This window comes from Scyliorhinus canicula, chromosome 5 (genome assembly GCF_902713615.1).
Source record: "Scyliorhinus canicula chromosome 5, sScyCan1.1, whole genome shotgun sequence".
NCBI lineage: Eukaryota > Metazoa > Chordata > Chondrichthyes > Carcharhiniformes > Scyliorhinidae > Scyliorhinus > Scyliorhinus canicula.
In genome coordinates this window covers 12,648,384-12,668,768 of record NC_052150.1, presented here as the reverse complement: position 1 = coordinate 12,668,768, position 20,385 = coordinate 12,648,384, and the positions used below count along the sequence as shown (strand labels likewise).

At 46.1% G+C, this 20,385-nt stretch overlaps 1 protein-coding gene across 4 annotated transcripts in view; it reads left to right on the top strand.

The window, feature by feature from the left end:
* Positions 1-20,385, top strand: part of ulk4 (unc-51 like kinase 4) — a 513,024-nt gene that overhangs the window by 161,468 nt on the left and 331,171 nt on the right. For all 4 annotated transcript variants that reach the window (XM_038796599.1, XM_038796603.1, XM_038796600.1 and 1 more), the window contains 2 exons: positions 15,133-15,294; positions 16,966-17,148. In XM_038796599.1, coding sequence (XP_038652527.1) covers positions 15,133-15,294; positions 16,966-17,148 — 345 coding nt within the window. The remainder of the gene's footprint in view (positions 1-15,132; positions 15,295-16,965; positions 17,149-20,385) is intronic.

Genomic DNA, 20,385 nt, shown 5'->3' with positions numbered 1-20,385 from the left:
AACTGGAGCCTCTGCCTCTCCTTTAGTAGCCCCTCCTCTGGCACAACTGAATACCTCTGATCCACCCTCACCCATCCACAAGCCGCGCTCTGTCCTCTTGTTCCACCCTCTCCCTATGCGCCTGAATCAAGATACATTCGCCCCTGACTACCGCTTTAGTGCCTCCCACAGCGTGGAGGCCGTGACCTCTTCCGCGTCATTCTGCTCCACATCGTCTCGGATGGTTGCCTTCACCCTCTCACACACCCCCTCATCTGCCAACAACCCCACATCTAACCGCCACTGCAGCCACTGGGCCTCGCCTGTACAACCTGCAAATCCACCCAGTATGGTGTGGCACATGGTCAGAGACCATGATAGCTGAATACTTGAGTTGGCTACCCCTGCCAACAGTGCCTTATCCATTACAAAAAAATCAATCCGGGAGTACACCCGGTGCACATGCAAGAATTACGAGAACTCCTTCGCCCTCGGCCTCCCAAACCTCCACGGGTCGCCCTCAACCCCCTCAACTCCCTCGCCACCACTGATACCTTCAATGGCCTGGGACATGACGGGTCCATCCTCGGATCCAAAACTGTTAAAATTGTCCCCCATTATCAGCTGGTGCATGTCCAGATCTGGGATCTTCCCTAATACCCACTTCAAAGTCCACGGCATCCCAATTTGGGGAATAGATGTTCACCAGGACCACAGGCTGATCTCCCAGCTTCAGGTAGTCTCCTGCAGGAACACAACATTCGCCTTCAAACCCCTCAAGTGTGCGAAAACACGCGGCTGTTTAACTGGCCCATTCAACCCCCGCACGTCCCTTGTAACCAGCTCGGTCAGGGACTTCCTGCCCCCCTTCCCCTGCCGATCAGCCATACCCATCTTTAGCCAGCTTCCCCCAGTCCGCGTCTCTCACTTTTCCAGACCTGCGCCAAGATGTCCACTGCCATCCCTCCTTAACCAAATACACCACACCAATGCCAGCAACCCCCCCGAACCCCCCATAACCAAACAGAAAAACAACCCATTCTCCCCTCCCCCACTCCCTCCTGGCAACCCTCCACTTCACTCCCGTTAACTAGCCCACCCAGCTAGCATGGTGGCCCTCGCCCGGGGCCTCTGACTACCCCGTGTCCCCCCCAAATCCGCCCTCAATCCCCATCCCCCAAACAAACATACAAGGAAGAACAAAAGGCACACTCACCCTCACCGCTCCCCCCATTGTAACCTTCGCCAATCCACCCATCCTACGTGTCCACATTTTATACAAAACGCCCCTCCAAAGTTCAGTGTCCTCATACTCGTCCCAGTCCATTTTCTCCCATAAAGTCCTTCTCCTCCAGCGAGTCAAAATAGAACTCTAGCTTCTGGTGCGTAACTCACAGACGAGTGGGGTATAGAATCTGTGACAGAAAAGGCAATGCTCAAGTACACCTTGTGTACAGGAGAAAAAAAATGAAAACTCCTGAGCCCCCAGGTGCATAAATGGGTCTGCTCCTTCATGGATGCAGGTAACACCTTCGCTATCCCTGAAGGGACCAGCGATCCAACTTTGGATCCAACACACAATTAAAATCCCCCCTAAAATCAACCGGTGTGTATCTAATTCCAGAATTGCAGCCAGCAACCGTCTCATAAATTTAACATCGGCCCAATTTGGGCATACACGTTCACCAACACCAGGATCTTCCCCTCCAGTATACCTGTAGCCATCATGTAACGACCTTCGACCCTCCCCGATCATTCAAAATTGTCCCCGCCTGAAAATGAACCAGAATCGCCACTCCCCCGGGCCCTACTGTCAAACCTCGAGTGGAAAACTTGGCTCACACAGGCCTTCACTTTCTGGTCTGGTCCCACACCCACAGGTGAGTTTATTGTAGGAACACCACATTAGCCCCCACCCTTTAAATGGGAAAAGACACTTGCCCTCTTTATGGGCACCACAGGCCCCTCACGTTCCAGGTGACTAACCTTGTCAGGGGCCTCCCCCGCCTCCTCGTGTCAGCCAGCCCCACTCCTGGGGTGAGACAAGAAAATTCTCTGGCCACTGTTAGTGACTTCCCCGTCCCTCCACCAAACAAACAAACAACCACACCCCCTGTCCCTTTGTGACCCACCCAACCTAGCCCAACGTGTCGCAGCCTCGTCACTCCCATTCCCCCCCCCCCCATACACAGAGTCCCAAAGAATCCTTCTCAGACCAGCCCAAGCTTCTTCTCGCTGATGAAGGCTCTGCCATCTTCGGCGTGCCAAAAAAGTAATCTATTGACTCTACTGTGACCCCCCCAGTTGTGCTGGGTACACCTTCCCAAATCACACACCCTTGCTATAAGACACTACCTTCGCCATGTTGAAGACTGCACGTTTCTTCACCAGCTCAGTACCAATGCCCTGATATATCCTCACCGTGTGTCCATCACTGTCAATGTTCCAGATCCTCTTCTCCCGCTCTAAGACCCCTTCCTTCCTTTGATAGCTGTGAAAGCTGATAATCGCCACCTGCAGTGGCGCATTCAGCCTTGACTTCTGCTGGAGCGTCCAATGAGCTCTGTCCAACTCCCGAGGGGAGAACAATTCAACCCTTCCCACCAGCTGAGAGAACATCTGTTGGCTTCTCTGGCAGCCCCACCAACCTGAGGTTCAACTGCCTTGATCTGTTCCCAAGATTCTCCAATTGTAACCTTGGCCTTTGTTGCTCTCCGCCATGAGCAGCAACTCTGCATCCAGCGAGGCAAACCGATCCTCAAGCTGTGACAAGGCCTCCTCCTCCACACTCTTCCATATTTCACCTTGCGTTTCCACCACATCCAAGCCCTTTACAATCTGCTCGTGAATCAGGCCCAAAGCCTCCTCAGTAATGGCTTTAAATTATTTCTTTGTCTCCTTGCCCGACTGCTTGAAATGCCTATCCATCTGTTTACTGAATTTTTCCAGCTCCTGCGCCATCACCACTGTCAACATGTCTAATGTAATGGGTGCGGCAGCCATCTTCCCTCCTTAAGATTCTTTTGACGGACTACCCTCCTGAGCCTTCTTCACATTGGGATTTGTAATAAGTCCACGGAGGCAGAAATCCCGTCACCAGAATTCCTTTCATTTACAAACCCAACAGCTGAATGACCATTCAGTCTGCTGTCTACGCCGGGAGTGCAGAGGATCTGATGCTCCCTGTTATATACACAGAAAGGGGTTCCCTGATTGCACCACTAATCAGGGAACTCATATTCTAATTGGCCAATCTCAAAGGCCTGACCTAAGTCATTACAGGCTTCTTCATCGAAATTTTTGATGTGCGTCTGTCGGGTGAGAGTCCACCAGATTAACTAACATGGTTTGGACACCAAAATCCCCTGAAAAAAAACGGGTAAAAGGGATCAAAAACAAAGCCCCTGCCGGGAGCCACTTTTCGTGCTCTTACGTGACATCACAGGAAGTCATGAGGAGCATGGGTGGATAAGAAGGGACTTTTCCCCTTAGCGGAGTGCTCAATAACCAGGGGGCACAGATTTAAGGTAACGGGCAGGAGGTTTAGAGGGAATTTGAGGCAAATCATTTACATCCAGAGAGTGGTTGGAATTTGGAACTCGCTGCTTGAAAGGCTGGTAGCGGCGGGGACCCTCATAACATTGAAGAAGTATTCAGATGAGCACTTGAAATGCCAAAGCATACGTTTCCTGCTAAATGCAGGAAAATGGAATTCGAGTAGATAGGTGTTTGATGGCCGGGCGCAGAAACGATGGACCAAAGCACCTCGTTCCACGCTGTAAAAACTCTGACTCTAATACATTAAGATATACAGTGTTTCCACAGTAACAAATAAGAAAATAAATTGTTTTTTTTTTAATAATACATGCACCTTAATGCACCCTGACCAGGTATATACTTAAGTGCAGTGGGCAGCATAATAAAGCAAACTGTTCTTTATTAATACCTCATTGGTAGTGTTCCCCTGTGTGCTAATTATGGCTGTATCCTATTACATTTCTGCAGCGGCTTTAAGGTAATGAGATTTTTTTTTAAAAGCTCCTGCTGTGCTGTCTACATAAAAGTTCTATCCAGTCACATTTTAATTCACAATTAACTAAACTGACAGCATCTGTTAGTAGTGTTAAAGGTTGGGTCTTTCAGTTTTTACTTAATGGTTAATCATCCCATAATCATCCCGTTTTCCCCAACAGGCACAAAGAACAGACATTACAGATGGCAGATTAAAATGCATGCATATGGGTGGACTGTCACTGTTGCATATGAATGGAGCTCCTTTATCCTCCCTCTCCTCTACTATGTTATTTAATACATGATGAGTTTTAAAATCAATTTCTCTGGAGTGAACAAAACATAGAAAATTGGAAATCTGAAATAAAATAAAGAAAGCACTGGATGAACATCAGCAGACCACGCAGAACCTGTGTTTCAGCTACAGAACCCTCATAATCCATCATCCTGATCTGCTGAATGTTCACTTGAGTGAAATTTACAAACCATTATTTCTAATCTTGTAACACTCCCGTCGTTATTGTTGATGATAAATGTGCTAACCACTGTGGATCAAAACTACGTTTAGATTGATTTTCAGCCATTGACACCCATCGTCCCATTCACATAAAGACCAGGTGAAAATAAAACTTATAAACCTATGTAGACCGTGGGGGGAGGGGAGAGGAAAGCACATTGGCACAGTGGTTAGCACCGCTGCCTCACAGCGCCAGGGACCTGGGTTCAATTCCAACCTCAGGTGATTGTCTGTGTGGAGTTTGCACTTTCTCCCCGTGTCTGCGTGGGTTTCCTCCGGGTGCTCCGGTTTCCTCCCACAGTCCAGAGATGTGCAGGTTAGGTGGATTGGCCGTGCTAAATTGCCCCTTGGTGCCCAAGATAATAATAATAATAATAGCTTATTGTCACAAGTAGGCTTCAATAAAGTTACTGTGAAAAGCCCCTAGTCGCCACATTCCGGCGCCTGTTCGGGGAGGCCGGTACGGGAATTGAACCCGCGCTGCTGGCCTTGTTCTGCTTTACAAGCCAGCTGTTCAGCCCACTGTCCTAAAGATATGTAGGTTAGGTGGTGTCACGGGATAGTGCGGGGCAGTGGACCTAGTTAATGTGCTTTTTCAGAGTGTCGGTGCAGACATGGTGGGCCGAATGGCCTCCTTCTGCATTGTAGGGATTTTATGAAACTTGTTTTTCACTCTGTCTAAGGATCTGCTGCTGATCTAACTTTGGCCACTGAAAATACGACCAGCAGCAGTATGAATTTAGATATCATGGCATCATTTTGTTGTGAAAGGAAATGGACCTCAATCCAACTTTGAAATTGTTGATGGATCTGGAGGACATGCAGAGAAGATGTTTACACTTGCGGGAGAGTCTAAACTAGTGGGCATAAAGATAAGATAGTCACCCTCATAAATACCAGAAGACATTTATTTACTCAGGGAAAATCGCTTATTGTCACAAGTAGGCTTAAAATGAAGTTACTGTGAAAAGCCCCTTGTCGCCACATTCCGGCGCCTGTTCGGGGAGGCTGGTACGGGAATGTAGGATGTAGTGAAAATGTGGGATTTGGGACCGAATGGAGTGTTAAAGCGAATGGCACAAATGTCTTCAATGGGAAACCAGACAAGTAGATGAGAAGGAAGAAATAGATGGATATATTGATAGGCTGAGATGAAGTACTGTGGAATGAGGCTTGTGTGGAGGATAAACATTGGCGGAGATCAGTTCGGCTGAAGGGCCTGATCCTATGCAGTAAAATTCATTGTGATGGGACATTATGCCACAAGTCATGATATTTAATTTCCTGCATTTGTGAATAGGAGGGGGTGCATCCAACTTTTCAGGTGCAAGGTGTGATTTTCCGCACAATCAGACCAGTTACATTTTCCTCCAAATCATTTATATATACTATGAACAGCAAAGGCCCCAGGACTGAACCCTGCGGAACACCACTAGCCACAGCCCTCCAATCAGAAAAGCACCCTTCCATTGCTACTCTCTGCCTTCTATTACCTAGCCAATTCTGTATCCATCTTGCCAGCTCACCTCTGATCCCGTGTGACTTCACATTTTGTACCAGTCTGCCATGAGGGACCTTGTCAAAGGCCTTACTGAAGTCCATATAGACAATATCGACTGCCCTATCTGCATCAATAATCTTTGTGACCTCCTCGAAAAACTCGATCAAGTTAGTGAGACACAACCTCCCCTTCACAAAACCGTGCTGGCTCTCTGAAGGGAACCAGCTATTTCTGATAGGTAAAAGGGTCATTGATTTAGCCATTTTAATGTAAATTCAAAAGCCCATGTCAAAATTCACTTTTTAGATCAATTCCATCATAAGACTGCAAACATAATTTCAGATTATAAATTGTTGCAATAATGAAAGAAACATTTTCAACATCCACGGTCTAACGCGAAGCGAATGAAACAATTGAATGAAAGTCACAATAAGTTAACATGGATAAAATGAATCTGCCATTGTCCAAAATGTGCAGTCAGCAAAAAACCAGTAGCATCCAGAGCTGATTAAAAATGTAAATCACAATCCAATACACAACAAACATTCAAAGATGCAACATATGCACATTGATGATTGACAACTAACCATCCACTCAAATACATTTGAGACTCATCCAAGCCAATCAGCACATTACAAGGGTTGGGATTGATGGAGTCAGACTGATAACATTTTCCTTAAAGATAGAGGTCCGGGCAGCCATTTTCCATCCAGGATCACTCTATACTTTTTACCTAACTACTCGCTATCCTTATTTCGTATTTTCATATTCCCACTCTAACTCTTAAAGTCTGCGCAAGCTGTTTGCTTCGAGCAAGAAACCATTACTGTATTTTGAAAATTCTATTTGTTTGTAAACCACTAAGTCTTAAAGCCTTCTGCAGGGGCTTTCTTGCGAACATTTGATTTGTGACCACAAGAAGATTTCAAACTCTCAATTATAATCAATAGACACGATAAAGATTTCACTTTGCACCCGAGACGTGTAGCTTAAATTTCTATTGAGTTAAAAGTTTATACAAGACTACACTTAAACCGCATGGTAGATCTCAACACTCTCGCTAATACGTCCACTTACTTCCAAATGGGAGTAGATCCTGTCTCAAAGAAATCTCTCCAGTAATTTCCCTACCACTTATGTAAGGCTCACCAACCTGTAGTTCCCTGGATTATCCTTGCTACCCTTCTTAAACAAAGGAACAACATTGGCTATTCTTCAGTCCTCCAGGGCATCACCTGAAGACAGTGAGGATCCAAAGATTTCTGTCAAGGCCTCAGGATTTTCCTCTGTTGCTCCTTCAGTATTCTGGGGTAGATCCCATCAGGCCCTGGGGACTTATCCACCTTAATATTTTTCAAGATGTCCAACACCTCGTCTTTTTGGATCACAGTGTGACCCCAGGCTATCCACACACCCTTCTCCAGACTCAACATCCACCAATTCCTTCTCTTTGGTGAATACTGATGCAAAGTATTCATTTAGTACCTCGCTCACTTCCTCTGGCTCTACACACAGATTCCCTCCCCTGTCCTTCAGCGGGCCAGACTTTCCCTGGCTACCCTCTTGCTTTTTATGTACGTGTAAAAAGCCTTGAGATTTTCCTTAACCCTATTTGCCAATGACGTTTTGTGACCCCTTTTAGCTCCCCTGTTCCTTGCTTAAGTTCCTTCGTACTTTCCTTATATTCCACACAGGCTTCGTCTGTTCCCAGCCTTCTAGCCCTGACAAATGCCTCCTTTTTCTTTTTGACAAGGCCTACAATATCTCTTGTTATCTAAGGTTCCCGAAATTTGCCATATTTATCCTTCTTCCTCACAGGAACATGCCGGTCCTGAATTCCTTTCAACTGACATTTGAAAGCATCCCACATGTCAGATGTTGATTTACCCTCAAACATCTTCCCCCATTCTAGGTTCTTCAGTTCCCGCCTAATATTGTTATAATTAGCCTTCCCCTAATTTAGCACATTCACCCTAGGACCACTCTTCTCCTTGTCCACCAGCACTTTAAAACTTATTGAATTGTGGTCACTGTTCCAGAAATGCTCCCCTATGATGCATTATCTGTGTTGGTCTAACATCAACTGCAACTGGATGCAGTAAAACAAGAAAAAGGCTTCCAACACAGGAGATGGTCCAACACTGTTTTATTGAACCTGCTGATTGCTGCACATAATCTGCTGTGGGTTGACACTCTATTAACCTAACTGATAACCCCCTACTGGCTTGACTAGACTAGCTCTCTACCACATGGTGATGATGTTCATTGGCCTGTGCACTGTGACTATCCCCCTAGCCATGTCCTGTGAGAGAGGGAGAGCCTTAATGCCCTGTGGGCTTAATAGTGTGTCTGTCTGTGATTGGTTGTTTTGTGTTGTGTGTGTACATTGGTTATCCTGTGTGTCAATCACTGCCTGTCTGCATCTCATGATATACATGAGTGGATATTATGACACCCTACTGAAACTTTTACCACCTGATCGGGCTCATTTCCCAATACCAGGTCAGTACAGCCCCTTCCCTAGTTGGACTATCTACACATTGTTTTAAGAAGCCCTCCTGGATGCCCCTTACAAACTCTGCCCCGTCCAAGGCCCTAGCACTAAGTGAATCCCAGTCAATATTGGGGAAGTTAAAGTCTCCCATCACACCAACCCTGTTGCTTTTACTCCTTTCCAAAATCTGTCTACCTATCTGTTCCTCTATCTCCCGCTGGCTGTTGGGAGGCCTGTAGATATCATAGAATTTACAGTGCAGAAGGAGGCCATTCGGCCCATCGAGTCTGCAACGGCTCTTGGAAAGAGCACCCTACCCAAGGTCAACACCTCCACCCTATCCCCATAACCCAGTAACCCCACCCAACACTAAGTGCAATTTTGGACACTAAGGGCAATTTATCATGGCCAATCCACCTAACCTGCACATCTTTGGACTGTGGGAGGAAACCGGAGCACCCGGAGGAAACCCACGCACACACGGGGAGGATGTGCAGACTCCGCACAGACAGTGACCCAAGCCGGAATTGAACCTGGGACCCTGGAGCTGTGAAGCCATTGTGCTATCCACAATGCTACCGTGCTGCCCCCAACATTGTGACTGCACCCTTCTTATTCTTGATCTCTATCCATATAGCCTCGCTGCCCTCTGAGGTGTCCTCCCGCAGTACAGCTGTGATATTCTCCCTAACCAGTAGTACAACTCCTCCACCCCTTTTACATCCCCCTCTATCCCGCCTGAAACATCTAAATCCTGGAACGTTTAGCTGCCAATTGTTGCACGTTTTGCTATGGGTGTAAAACGCGTTTATTGGAGTGTATTAACACGCCTCCGTTTAAAGGCCATGTGCTTAACACTACTAGGCTCTATGTATGTATTTTCAGCTCAGGAGTCGCCAGATGCCGTATAGACACCTCACAAATATTCCAAGGTCAGGTTCAAAGTAATAAAACGATACACCGATTAGTAAGTTCCAAACGATCAATATTTATTATACAATTATAATAAATACGCATGCACACGCTAAGGGACTAAGCTATGACTAAACTAAGCAATCAGAATACTTAACTAAACAGGAACAGGCAAGGTCAGGGAGCGAGGCCTTCGTTCCGGTCTTGGTCTGCAACCTTCAGAGAGCGTGCTGGTCACTGGGGGTCTAGAGGGCCTGGTTCGCGTAGCGAGCGTCGTATTGGCACTTACGGTTCGGCGGCTGGTGCTCAACGGCTGGAGTCAGGATACAGGTTGGAGTTCTTGGTCAAAGCCGGAGCACGAAACAACAGACAGGACCATGGGTGGGGGTCTATCTTTTATAGGGGTCCCCAATGTCCTTGCCTTTTCCTGGGCGGGCTTTACCTTCAGGTATCGATTGGATCACTCCCAATCGATATCTTTTGAATTCCTCCAATGTGAGGGTCTCTCTTGATGGCGGGGGCGGTTTCTATAGTGGATACTTCTGGTGCCGCTCTGTCTGGACATCCACTTAAAGTATCTTATTCAAACCCAAATGTTGCCATTGTGCGTGCCTAGATCTGGACTGCCTCATTAGTATGTAAAGCGTTCTGCCATTATCACCTTTGGTTTGAGATCTTCCACCTGGCCGGAAACTAGTTTTGCTGCTTGCAAAATGCTAATGAGTGTTTGCAGGCTGCTGCCTTGGCTAAACTGCTTTTCCCTGCAGTCTTAGCGATTCTCCATTTTGTTTAGTTCAGTGTCCATTTTAGGTGGCTACAGTGGCTACACAATCCTGTCCTTCCCTCAACCAGGTCTCTATAATGGCAACAACATCAGAGTTCTAAGTACTAATCCAAGCTCTAAGTTCTCTGCCTTACCTGTTATACTTCTTGCATTAAAACATATGCAGTTCAGGCCACCAGTCCCGCTGTTTTCAGCAACATCTCCCTGTCTGCTCTTCCTCAGAGCCATACTGGCCCTATTTCCTCGTTCTCCCTTAATCCCTCAATCTTTTCACTTTCTGACCTATTGCTCCGGTCCCCAATTGGGAGGAAAAGATATCACAAACTGATTAACCTGTAATTACTCAGTCTATTCCTGTCTCGTTCTTGCAATAAGCTACCTGCCAAACTTCCAGTACTAAAAAGAAAAAATCCGAATGGGAACAGAGTCCTATAGTGCCGCGATTAGCTGGCTGCTCCCGGTGCTTGGAGCGCCGAGAACACCACGCCACCGAACGGCCATTTGGGTAGATCGGGGGCTTCAGTGGGGAACAGACGGTCAAGGCCGCATTTAGTCCCGTTTTCTGCACTGAGGAACTCCGCTCGCCAGAACTCAGTGCAGGGAAAGCTCGGGTCGCCATTTTCAAATGGCATCCTGATCTCTTAACCCCCTCAGCCCCAGCTCACCGGTAAGGGGGTTCTCGCCCCTCCCTCGCACCCACGCAGGGCACCCCCCAGGCCCGATCCCAGGCGTGCAAAAGGATGCCAGCCTGACACCCTGGCAATGCCCCTGGGTGCCAGCCTGTCCAGACGACATGCATCTGGGGACCTGGGAGACCCCCACGAGTGCCATTCCTTCTGGTCCCCTTTTGTGAGGACCAGCACTGAATGGCACTCGCCTGAAGTCTCAAGGAGAGTGGGTTATATCCCACGTCTTGGTTAGATCTTGGCAGTGCATGTTAGAGTGAGACTAGCTGTCTCACTCTCATATGCAGATTTGCCTGAAAGTGATCTTGCCCACAATGAGTGGGTTTCACATCGCGACGTCTTGTGAGATTGCGTTAGATCTCGCGAGGTGTGGCGATCGGTATGATCCTGGAAGAGGGATTTCCCAGCATCTACCGGCCGCGCCGCGCTGCTTTCCGGGCACAACGCGACCAGTAGATCTCGCCCAAACAGTGAAGAACTCTGGCATGGCAGGTGGTAGATGAGCAAAGTGATTTAAGGCTTCAGATTTGCAAGCTAGCTTGCAGCTGGGAATAGAAGTATAAAAGAAGGCACTATGACCTTCTGAGCTTGATCGAAAAATACAGAACGTAAAAGCAAGGACATACTACTGAAATTATACAGAGCACCTGGGGTGGCATTTTATGACCCTCCCGCCAGCAGGATTTTCCGATCTTGCCACGATCAATGCACTTTTGAACATCTCGCTGCATTTTACGGGCTTGCCCCTGCTGCGACAGGGGTGTAAAATCCCTCCCCTGATTTGATAGCATGATCTTTCACCAGGATAATACCTGAGATAAAGGGGGTAAATTATGAAGGGAGCCTGGGCAAACTTGGTTAGACACCCTGAAGATGAAGAGAGAAACGGATGATCTGTTTGAGATATTTGAAATAGCGAAGGGAGCTGACATCTGAATGGGAATGACTCTGGTTGCGAGCAGTGAATCCAGAATGACTGGCCATCACTTCAGAATTTATTTATTTTAAAATTTAGACTACCCAATTATTTTTCCAATTAAGGAGCAATTTAGTGTGGCCAATCCACCTAACCTGCACATAAGAACATAAGAACTAGGAGCAGGAGTAGGCCATCTGGCCCCTCGAGCCTGCTCCGCCATTCAATTAGATCATGGCTGATCTTTTGTGGACTCAGCTCCACTTTCTGGCCCGAACACCATAACCCTTAATCCCTTTATTCTTCAAAAAACTATCTATCTTTACCTTAAAAACATGTAATGAAGGAGCCTCAACTGCTTCACTGGGCAAGGAATTCCATAGATTCACAACCCTTTGGGTTGTGGGGGTGAAACCCACGCAGACACAGGGAGAATGTGCAAACTCCACACAGACAGTGACTCAGGGCCGGGATTTGAACCCTGGTCCTCAGCGCCGTAGTCCCAGTGCTAACCACTGCACCACATGCATCACTTCAGAATTTATGTTTGTTTGGTTTGAAAAGTGAATATAGGATAAACCTTTTCAAGTGAAAGGCTACATGAATGTGGAACACTTTGCACCAAAAGGCAGATGATGAAAAATCGGTTGATGTCACAAGTGAACTCCATACTTAGTTGGGAAGTAAAGGTTATGGAGAAATGATCCAAAATTGAGATTAAATAGCAGAGTAGCTTCAGCAAGTCAAATGGTCTTCTGCTGTTCCTGTGAACATTAAAGATGTTGGACCTGGAAGTGACAAAAGCATCGATTAACATTTCAGTGGTATTGAGTTACGGTCAAAGGCAGACCAAAATTGTTGATTCAATAGGATGTGGAATCTGAAGCAATGTTTAGCATCAGATACATCATTCAGGGTGCACATTGTCTGCTACAAACTGAACAAACAGCCGTGAGTGGAAGTGACGTCACAGATGTGTGATGACCGGTTCCCCGAGCGATGTCTCCAATTTGTTATGATTCCGGATGAGATATCCCTAAGTTGTTATGCTCCCTGGTGAGGAGGGATGAACTGGCTGCAACAAGGATAATTTAAAAAGGATCCCTTCCCTCACATATGCCTTATCCTAGTCCAAATTATTTATGTTTTAAAAGGAGCCAATTTAGCCAGGATTTCTTGAGTTAAAGAAAGAGTGAGTTTATTAGTTACTGAACATGAGAAATATAATAAAATGCAACACATGCACACAGATTAGAAATTAGTCCAAAAATAAAAGTTGAAAAAGATATATAAATCAGTCTTTGACTTGTCCGTGAGGAGTAGATGGTGAAACGTTGCGGCCATTAAGTTGGGTGCTTCTAGAAGCATCGACTTTGGCAGTTGGATAGTTGGTTTGGGGAATTTTGATTCTGCAGGTTAGCTGAAGAGAGCTGTCCTGTTTCCTTTCCGACTGTGGTTTTGCTGACTTGTGACTTGCTTCCATCAATCAGAGAGAGAGACAGGCATGTTTACCTGCAAGCGCAGGGATGTCGGTAGGGATGCAGGCAGCACAGTAGCACAGTGGTTAGCACTGTTGCTTCACAGCGCAGGGTCCCAGGTTTGAAACCCGGCTTGGATCACTGACTGTGTGGAGTCTGCACGTTCTCCCTGTGTCTGCGTGGGCTTCCTCCGGGTGCTCCGGTTTCCTCCCACAAGTCCCGAAAGATGTGCTGTTAAGTAATTTGGACATTCAGAATTCTCCCTCAGTGTACCCAAACAGGTGCCGGAATGTGGCGACTAGGGACTTTTCACAGTAACTTCATTGCAGAGTTATTGTAAGCCTACTTGTGACAATAAAGATTATTATTATTATGTCTAATGAATGTTCTTCAGCTGTGACTTTCGCGGCACGCACTAGAACACCAGACGAGCACACAGAGAGCAGAATTTCATTTGGTTTTCAACCCCTTTTCTACACAAACATGCCCAGAATACTTTTTTTTTCAACTCGCATAATGTCCACAGTCTGGGATATAACTCACAGGAGATGGTTTCTGCAGAGATAGGAATCACTTTCCATTATCTCTGCAACCAGAGGAAATTACAGTTCAGTTTTTGCATTGCACTCACTCCTTCGCAGTGTTTCTGTATGCAGTTCTTTGACATCCTCCAGGTATGACAATGTTTCTCAGGACTGCGTATAATTCACACAGGAATTTAGGAACTTTCCAGACAGTCACTGAATGACTTTCTCAGAATTTACATTCTCAGCCACCTTTGGCTTGCTTGTCCTTTAAAAAAAAACACGTCTTGCCTAAAAGTTCAGTATATCTGTACTTAATTCGGGGCTATGATACGTTATCTTGTTAGATATCGGGCAACATTTTGGCACGTGTCAAACAGAATAGCTTTGCTCTTGCCAATATTATGTTCTCAAACATTATTAATGTGCTTCAGTATCCCAGGCCTCATCGAAGTAAAGGTGCCCACCCAATTGAAGCATTTTAAAAAACATTTCACGTCCGCATTTTTTTAGAAAAGCCATATGTGTGGATAAAAATGGTGTAATAATCAGTATTGTGACGCATATGCCCAGCTCCTCATCCATGTAGCTCATTATAACACCCAACACAAAGCTTCTAAATCCAGAACTGGTGCTTGGGGCTATATTGCAATGCTTCAAGGCACACAGCCTCGAGAGACATTTAGTCAATGAGCTATGATCAGAAACAGCGGGCATTCTGTCGAAAAATGCAAAAAAAATTACTTCTTTAACAAAGATTTTTCCTAATATTTTCTGATTAAATATTGCACCATTGTGATTCGAGGAGCTGCCGGTGCCTCTTCCGATGGCAGTAAATTAAAATTATGGTATTTTCCCTGAGAAAAATGCACTTTGATCCTTTTAGAATTAGTGGTATCATAAGGGACTCATTTAAATGTGTTCCCATCACCAGCTTTATGTTGAGGCTTCCTTGATAAGCAGAATTCCAGCGAGTGCTGAACATCTTGCCATTAGTTGCATTCAGGGACTGTTCACGAAACTCCCACCTTAATAAAGCATAGCACGGCCTCTGATACAACATGTTGTTTAAATTCCTGGTCATTAATTTACCAGTGCCAAAACACACAACAGATCAAACCATCCCAAGCCACTCTGAACAGTATGCTTTGTTGTTACTGTGAAACTAATTGGTGGTAGCACAACATACGTAACTCAACAGTCACAATCAAAATAAGTAGTCAACATGCCTTCTGTATATCACCACCTCCAATCTCCTCATTTTACCAAAACTTCTAAATGGCTCCAAAAGGGTTACTGCATTCACTTCTGATGTGGTTTCTTTTTGTAGGGCGATCCTGTTACTAACCATTTAGCCGCAAAGATTGTGGAAAATGTCTGCACCACTAATTCATCTCCTGCTCAAGGATTCATTACCGGAGAAATGGGTCTGTTGCTTTGGTACCTGTTTACACATTCAACCATGGATTCTTTGCGGGTGACAACCATTTCGGTAAGTTGGGCAAAAGAGCCTGAATAATCTATTATTACGCAGTTGTAAATATAGAATTTTAAAAATAAACTTTAATAAGCTGTTTCAAATCAAAATTAACTTATTTTGAAGGCAATAATCCTCCAACCTTAATGTCCTATTACCCTGTTTCTTCCTCACTGGCCTAGATGTACCCCTTACGTCTGAGAGCAGACCAGCAATGTTACTCCCACAATATTGCCAGGATCATTTGCCCACCTGACAGGAACAGTGTCCTTGTCTTAGTTTTCCCTCTCCCATATTGCAGGAAGGTTACTGGCTCTGGCTTGATGATCCCTGGCGCCAGCAAAGTTATCAGTGATATTCCAGTCAAGGATCCCACACAGTGTCGTCAGTCAACCTCCCAAATCAAAATCCACTTCAACACTGTTTCAAACTAGTATCAAAATATACCAACTTATGAGCTTCTGCCAGCAATGATTCAAGCTTATTTATCTTGATTGGAAGGCAGGAGTTTCACACCCCAGTCTCAGTTAATATTCTTAAAATAAGATTGTGAAGCATTGCTCCAGGCCCAGAGCCTCACTAGTATGCATCAAAAGATTTGGGCTATGGTGTTGTAGCCTTAATTCCAGCCAGCACTTGCACTTAACGAGTCTACGTGCCAACAAGTGAGCCTCGTGAAATATCCCCATTCTGTCACCAATCAAATGCCTTTTTCTCTACTTTTAAGTTGATACTTCAGGAGTCTTTGTTGTAGCTGAAAGGAACCGGTGTTAAGGGAAGGAATCATTCTGCACCACTCTCCCATTCCTCCCCCCTCCCCCCGTCCCAATGAAAATTTTAGTTAGCTAGTGTCTGCATTAACTTTTCCCAATTATGTACAGCAGGGAGCCCCATCCCTACTGTGGCCCAATAATGTGCCTCAGCCCCAACCCCTTATCCACAGTAATATTCACATTTATACATCATTCTGCAGTTCTGAGTAAGAGTGCTAAATTAGAGGCAATGTTTTAAGCTACATTTTCTGACCATTCATGGTTGACGATTATTGCATGCTTATGTCCATGGGGAACTAAGTTGCATTGATTCAAACTAATTCGAGGTTGGAACCTTGCAGTTAAAACAGTAACAGATCTTTCACTCAATCAATGTGAGCTGGATTCAAAGCCAGAAGTGTTAAGGGCAGTGAGTTATCCCACTGTGCAACCCAGTCCCCAGAAGACAAAACTTTTGTCACTTTTGGCTAAACTGTTGCAGCATGTTCATGCTTTCCCCACCTCCCCACTCCCACTGCACTCGAGCACTTCAGCTAATAAACAGCATTGATTGTGTCTGAGAGATTTACTTCTCTGACTGATGTTGGCACAGATTTTAAGAAGGGAAAGATAAAAGGAAAGCATACCAACAGAATAAAAACTGCCTCTCAAGAAAATGGATTTTAATAAAGCTGCAGTAAACATATTTAAATCCCAGCTGATCTCCTGGTCTGCTTGTTGAATTAACTTCTTATTATAAAGTAGTGCTTGTTTATGAAGGACTATTCCAAATCGATCAGCTGGCGCAAAATTGAAGTGTACCGTATGGGAATTCAAAAACAATCAGAAAACTTTCCAGCCCAAAATCTTACAATGCTCTATATCTGGAGTTTAATTAGAGTGCATCTATAAAATATTTCTGTGCTCCCTGCAGGCTTTATGTAGGATTACTCGCCATTCTGCCAGTGCTTTTCAAAGTGTCATTGACAAGGTCGGCCTAACGACAGTACTGAACTCCCTGGTGGCTGGAATAAGCCGCGTTCAACAGTACATGTTGACCATGTTTATTGCCATGCTGTCATCTGGTATTCACTTACAAAGACTGGTGCAGGAAAAGGTATGGCCCAAGATTTATTTAATTTAGTTAATGTTCACTGCATGTATTTGGTTATGCTTGTGAAACGTTTTCAAGCATCTGAAAATTGGTCACACTTCTATCATGATTTTTTTATTCTTCATTTTGTTTGCAATCAGTAATGACAGAGGTGCGGGAAGAAATTAAATGTGTAGCATACATTATTCTATAGAGGATAACAGCTCGAAGCATTGGCAGTGGTTAAAAAATGTAGATATATCATACACTGAGACAAACACAGTTGCCGTTAGATCATTGTCTCAAATTTATTTTTCTAACATTTGCATAGTTTGTTCCATTTTATTCATTTCTTCTGCTTCACCATGGTGAAATGGAACTGGTCAATTTTGCTATGCGCCGTATTTCCAGTTGAACCACACACCAGATGGCAGCAGCTGTGTGAAGCACTCCCTGTCCTAATACTTCCACCAAATGCTTGACTCACAAAAGAAAGTACAGCACTCTTTGTACAAAGCTATCCCGCATGCTGATCCCAATCTCTGCATTCTCACTGTGTTGAAATTAAGCCTCGCTGCACTGTTTCCAAACAAATGCTTTTTTCCCCCTGTGCCTGTATCTCTTCTCTTCCCCCTACAATGTTCTTGAACTCATGATCAGCATCCCTACCTTTAAGTCCTTTTATTTACCCCACCAACTCAACTTTCGGGGTATCCCGCAATCTGTGCCTCAAACCATCTCTGGCTTTATTTCCAATGAAAATAACTCCAACATGGGGTGAGATTTTCCCGTACATTGGCAGAGGCCAATGGTGGGCGGGAAAAGCAGTGTTGAGGTTGACATTGGCAATGGAGATTTTCCTGCCTTATTAGTATGGCACTTAGTGCCAAAAACTTTCATCCACAGGTTCCATGCCATATCGCTGGCATGGCGGCCTCTGATTCTCTTGCTCCAATATCACTCCAATGCTGTAAGCATCGGTGCGTCACATTTAAAGGCCACCCCCACCACATAGAAGCCACACTTGGCAGGTAACCGGGAAGTGATGATGGCTGCCAGGAAATCTGCCCTGAATCCCTCCGGTGCCTCCCTGGAGAGACACCACAATGCTGTAGAGATCTGCCGTGATATAATCTACCCGCCCTCAGGATGAAAGCAAGGTCACAAACCCAGCATGAGAGGCAGTGGTAGTGGGCATGAGTGCCAACATCCTGCAGAAAAGGACAGCCATCCAGAGCCACAAGAAGATAAGCGATCTCCTCCTTCTGCCTGGGCAATTTACACTCCGAGGCGACTCCAAGGCGACTCCGAGCCGGTGTGTCCCAAGGGTCTTGGCAGCTTGACCACCACAATCGTGTTCACCATGGGCAGGGATCTCACTCACTGCCGGTTCAAGGGACACCATCACTTTCTCCCACACACATTGTCATGTCCCCTGCGGGCCATGTTCTCATCACCTCGTTGGTCCCACTCACCATCCCCACATGCCAGGCATCTGTCCTGGCAAGCGTCCAGCTTACACTCTTCAGCTGTTTTTCATGCAGGACAATCTGGCACACAACTGGAGGAGAGATCCCAGCTGGGTGGAGAGATGCCAGAACTTAAGGTCTTCATGGAGTTGGAGGACAGAGCCATCCAGCTGGCCAGGGAGGGCATTGACGGTTCTTGTGCTGATAGTGAGGCCGGAAGTGAAAAACCAAGTAAGGATCCAGCAACATTCATCAGACAACAATGCTGAGAGTTATGTCTCCTGTTCCTCAGGCTCCTGCCATGGATTGATGACTCCCCCTTTCTTTCGCAGACACATCTTGAAAGCAGCCCAATGAGTCCACCAGCAAGGTGCTCAACTCCGGCCCCAACAACGGCGCAGACGAGGGATTCATGGACCAGAAGTAGAAGAACCATCACAGCGCTCACTTACACCCTCCTCCAGTGCAGAGACACACGCACCTCGGTGGCACCTAATTTTAGAGTAGTCTCAAGGTTGCAATCTAGTGAGCACAGCATATTTTCAGATCCACAACAAGCGGAGGCAGGGCCGTCCCAGGGTGCTGGCACTCAGAGGATTGCTGGAGGCCAGAAATCGCTGAGCCCCACTCAGATGTCGGGCCTCTGGACTCGGTCATGCCTCAGTTGCTGGAGCCCCAAAAGCAAACTTGTCTGCTGCACGCCTCGGATTGAAAGGCTACATGGAGGAGTCCATCCACCTTATGTCTGAAGTGATTGTGTTGACACTGCAACACAACAAGATCAACATAGTGAGGTGGCAGCTACCATGGAGATCTTGTGCGAGACCTTTGTCCTGCACTCCATAGGGCAAACGCTTGCTGGGATCCATCAGTGCCAATGCCAGACGACAGTGAGGCTTCTTGACCTCCCTCTAGCTGCCCTTCTATCCCAAGGAGGAAGCCAGGGAACCTTGGGCACCCAAAGGGAGGAGGATCAGCTTGTGCACACCGTGGGGCTCTCCATCTAGGTGACCCGCCAGTGTCCTGCCAATCGGAATCCCCTCTTCCTGTGACCGCATCAGCTCCACAGACCGAGGAGGGTGACACTACCATACAGCAGGACCGCGAGAGCTGGCAGGGGCCCTCCAGGCCTCAGCACTCCAGAGGAATCCTGCCAAGGTCATCTCAGACAACAGGGCCTTGGCAAACAGCAGACTGCCTCCACCTCTGCTGTGGATGTCAGAGATGCACTAAGAGGTAGTGGCAGGCTTAGAAAGGTTAAGAAGCTCTAACTACACTGAGTGGACAGGGGGGTTTAGCACTTGTACATAATGTTCATTTCTGTAAATAAACTCCCATTAATTGAACCCTATCTTGAGCTCCTTGTTCTGATGAGCTGCATCCCTCTAGTTCCGACCTGAAAACGTGATTCCTGCACAAGATAAAGACCACTAATAAAAGCTCAGTCCACTGTTTCCTCCATGTGCTTTGTGGAATATTCTCAGCACATTAGGGGCGTCCCTTCATAGTGACTGAAAATATCAGTCACGACTGTGTGTCATGGGGAATGACGATGTTTCCCCCAATGTATAGGGCTAACATCGCTCATTCCAGTCATTATCAATATGTTCTCTCTGCATCTATGATGTGTGATTGGCTCCCCCCATCCCATCTGCTTCACTCTCCAGTGAAACAACCTCATGTGTGCAGCTCACAAAGGATGCTGTAGGATCAGAGTTGAAATTTTCCCCAATTTGTCACCTGATATGACCCTAACCATTGAGAGCAAGCGAACTGTCATCAGCCAGCGCAG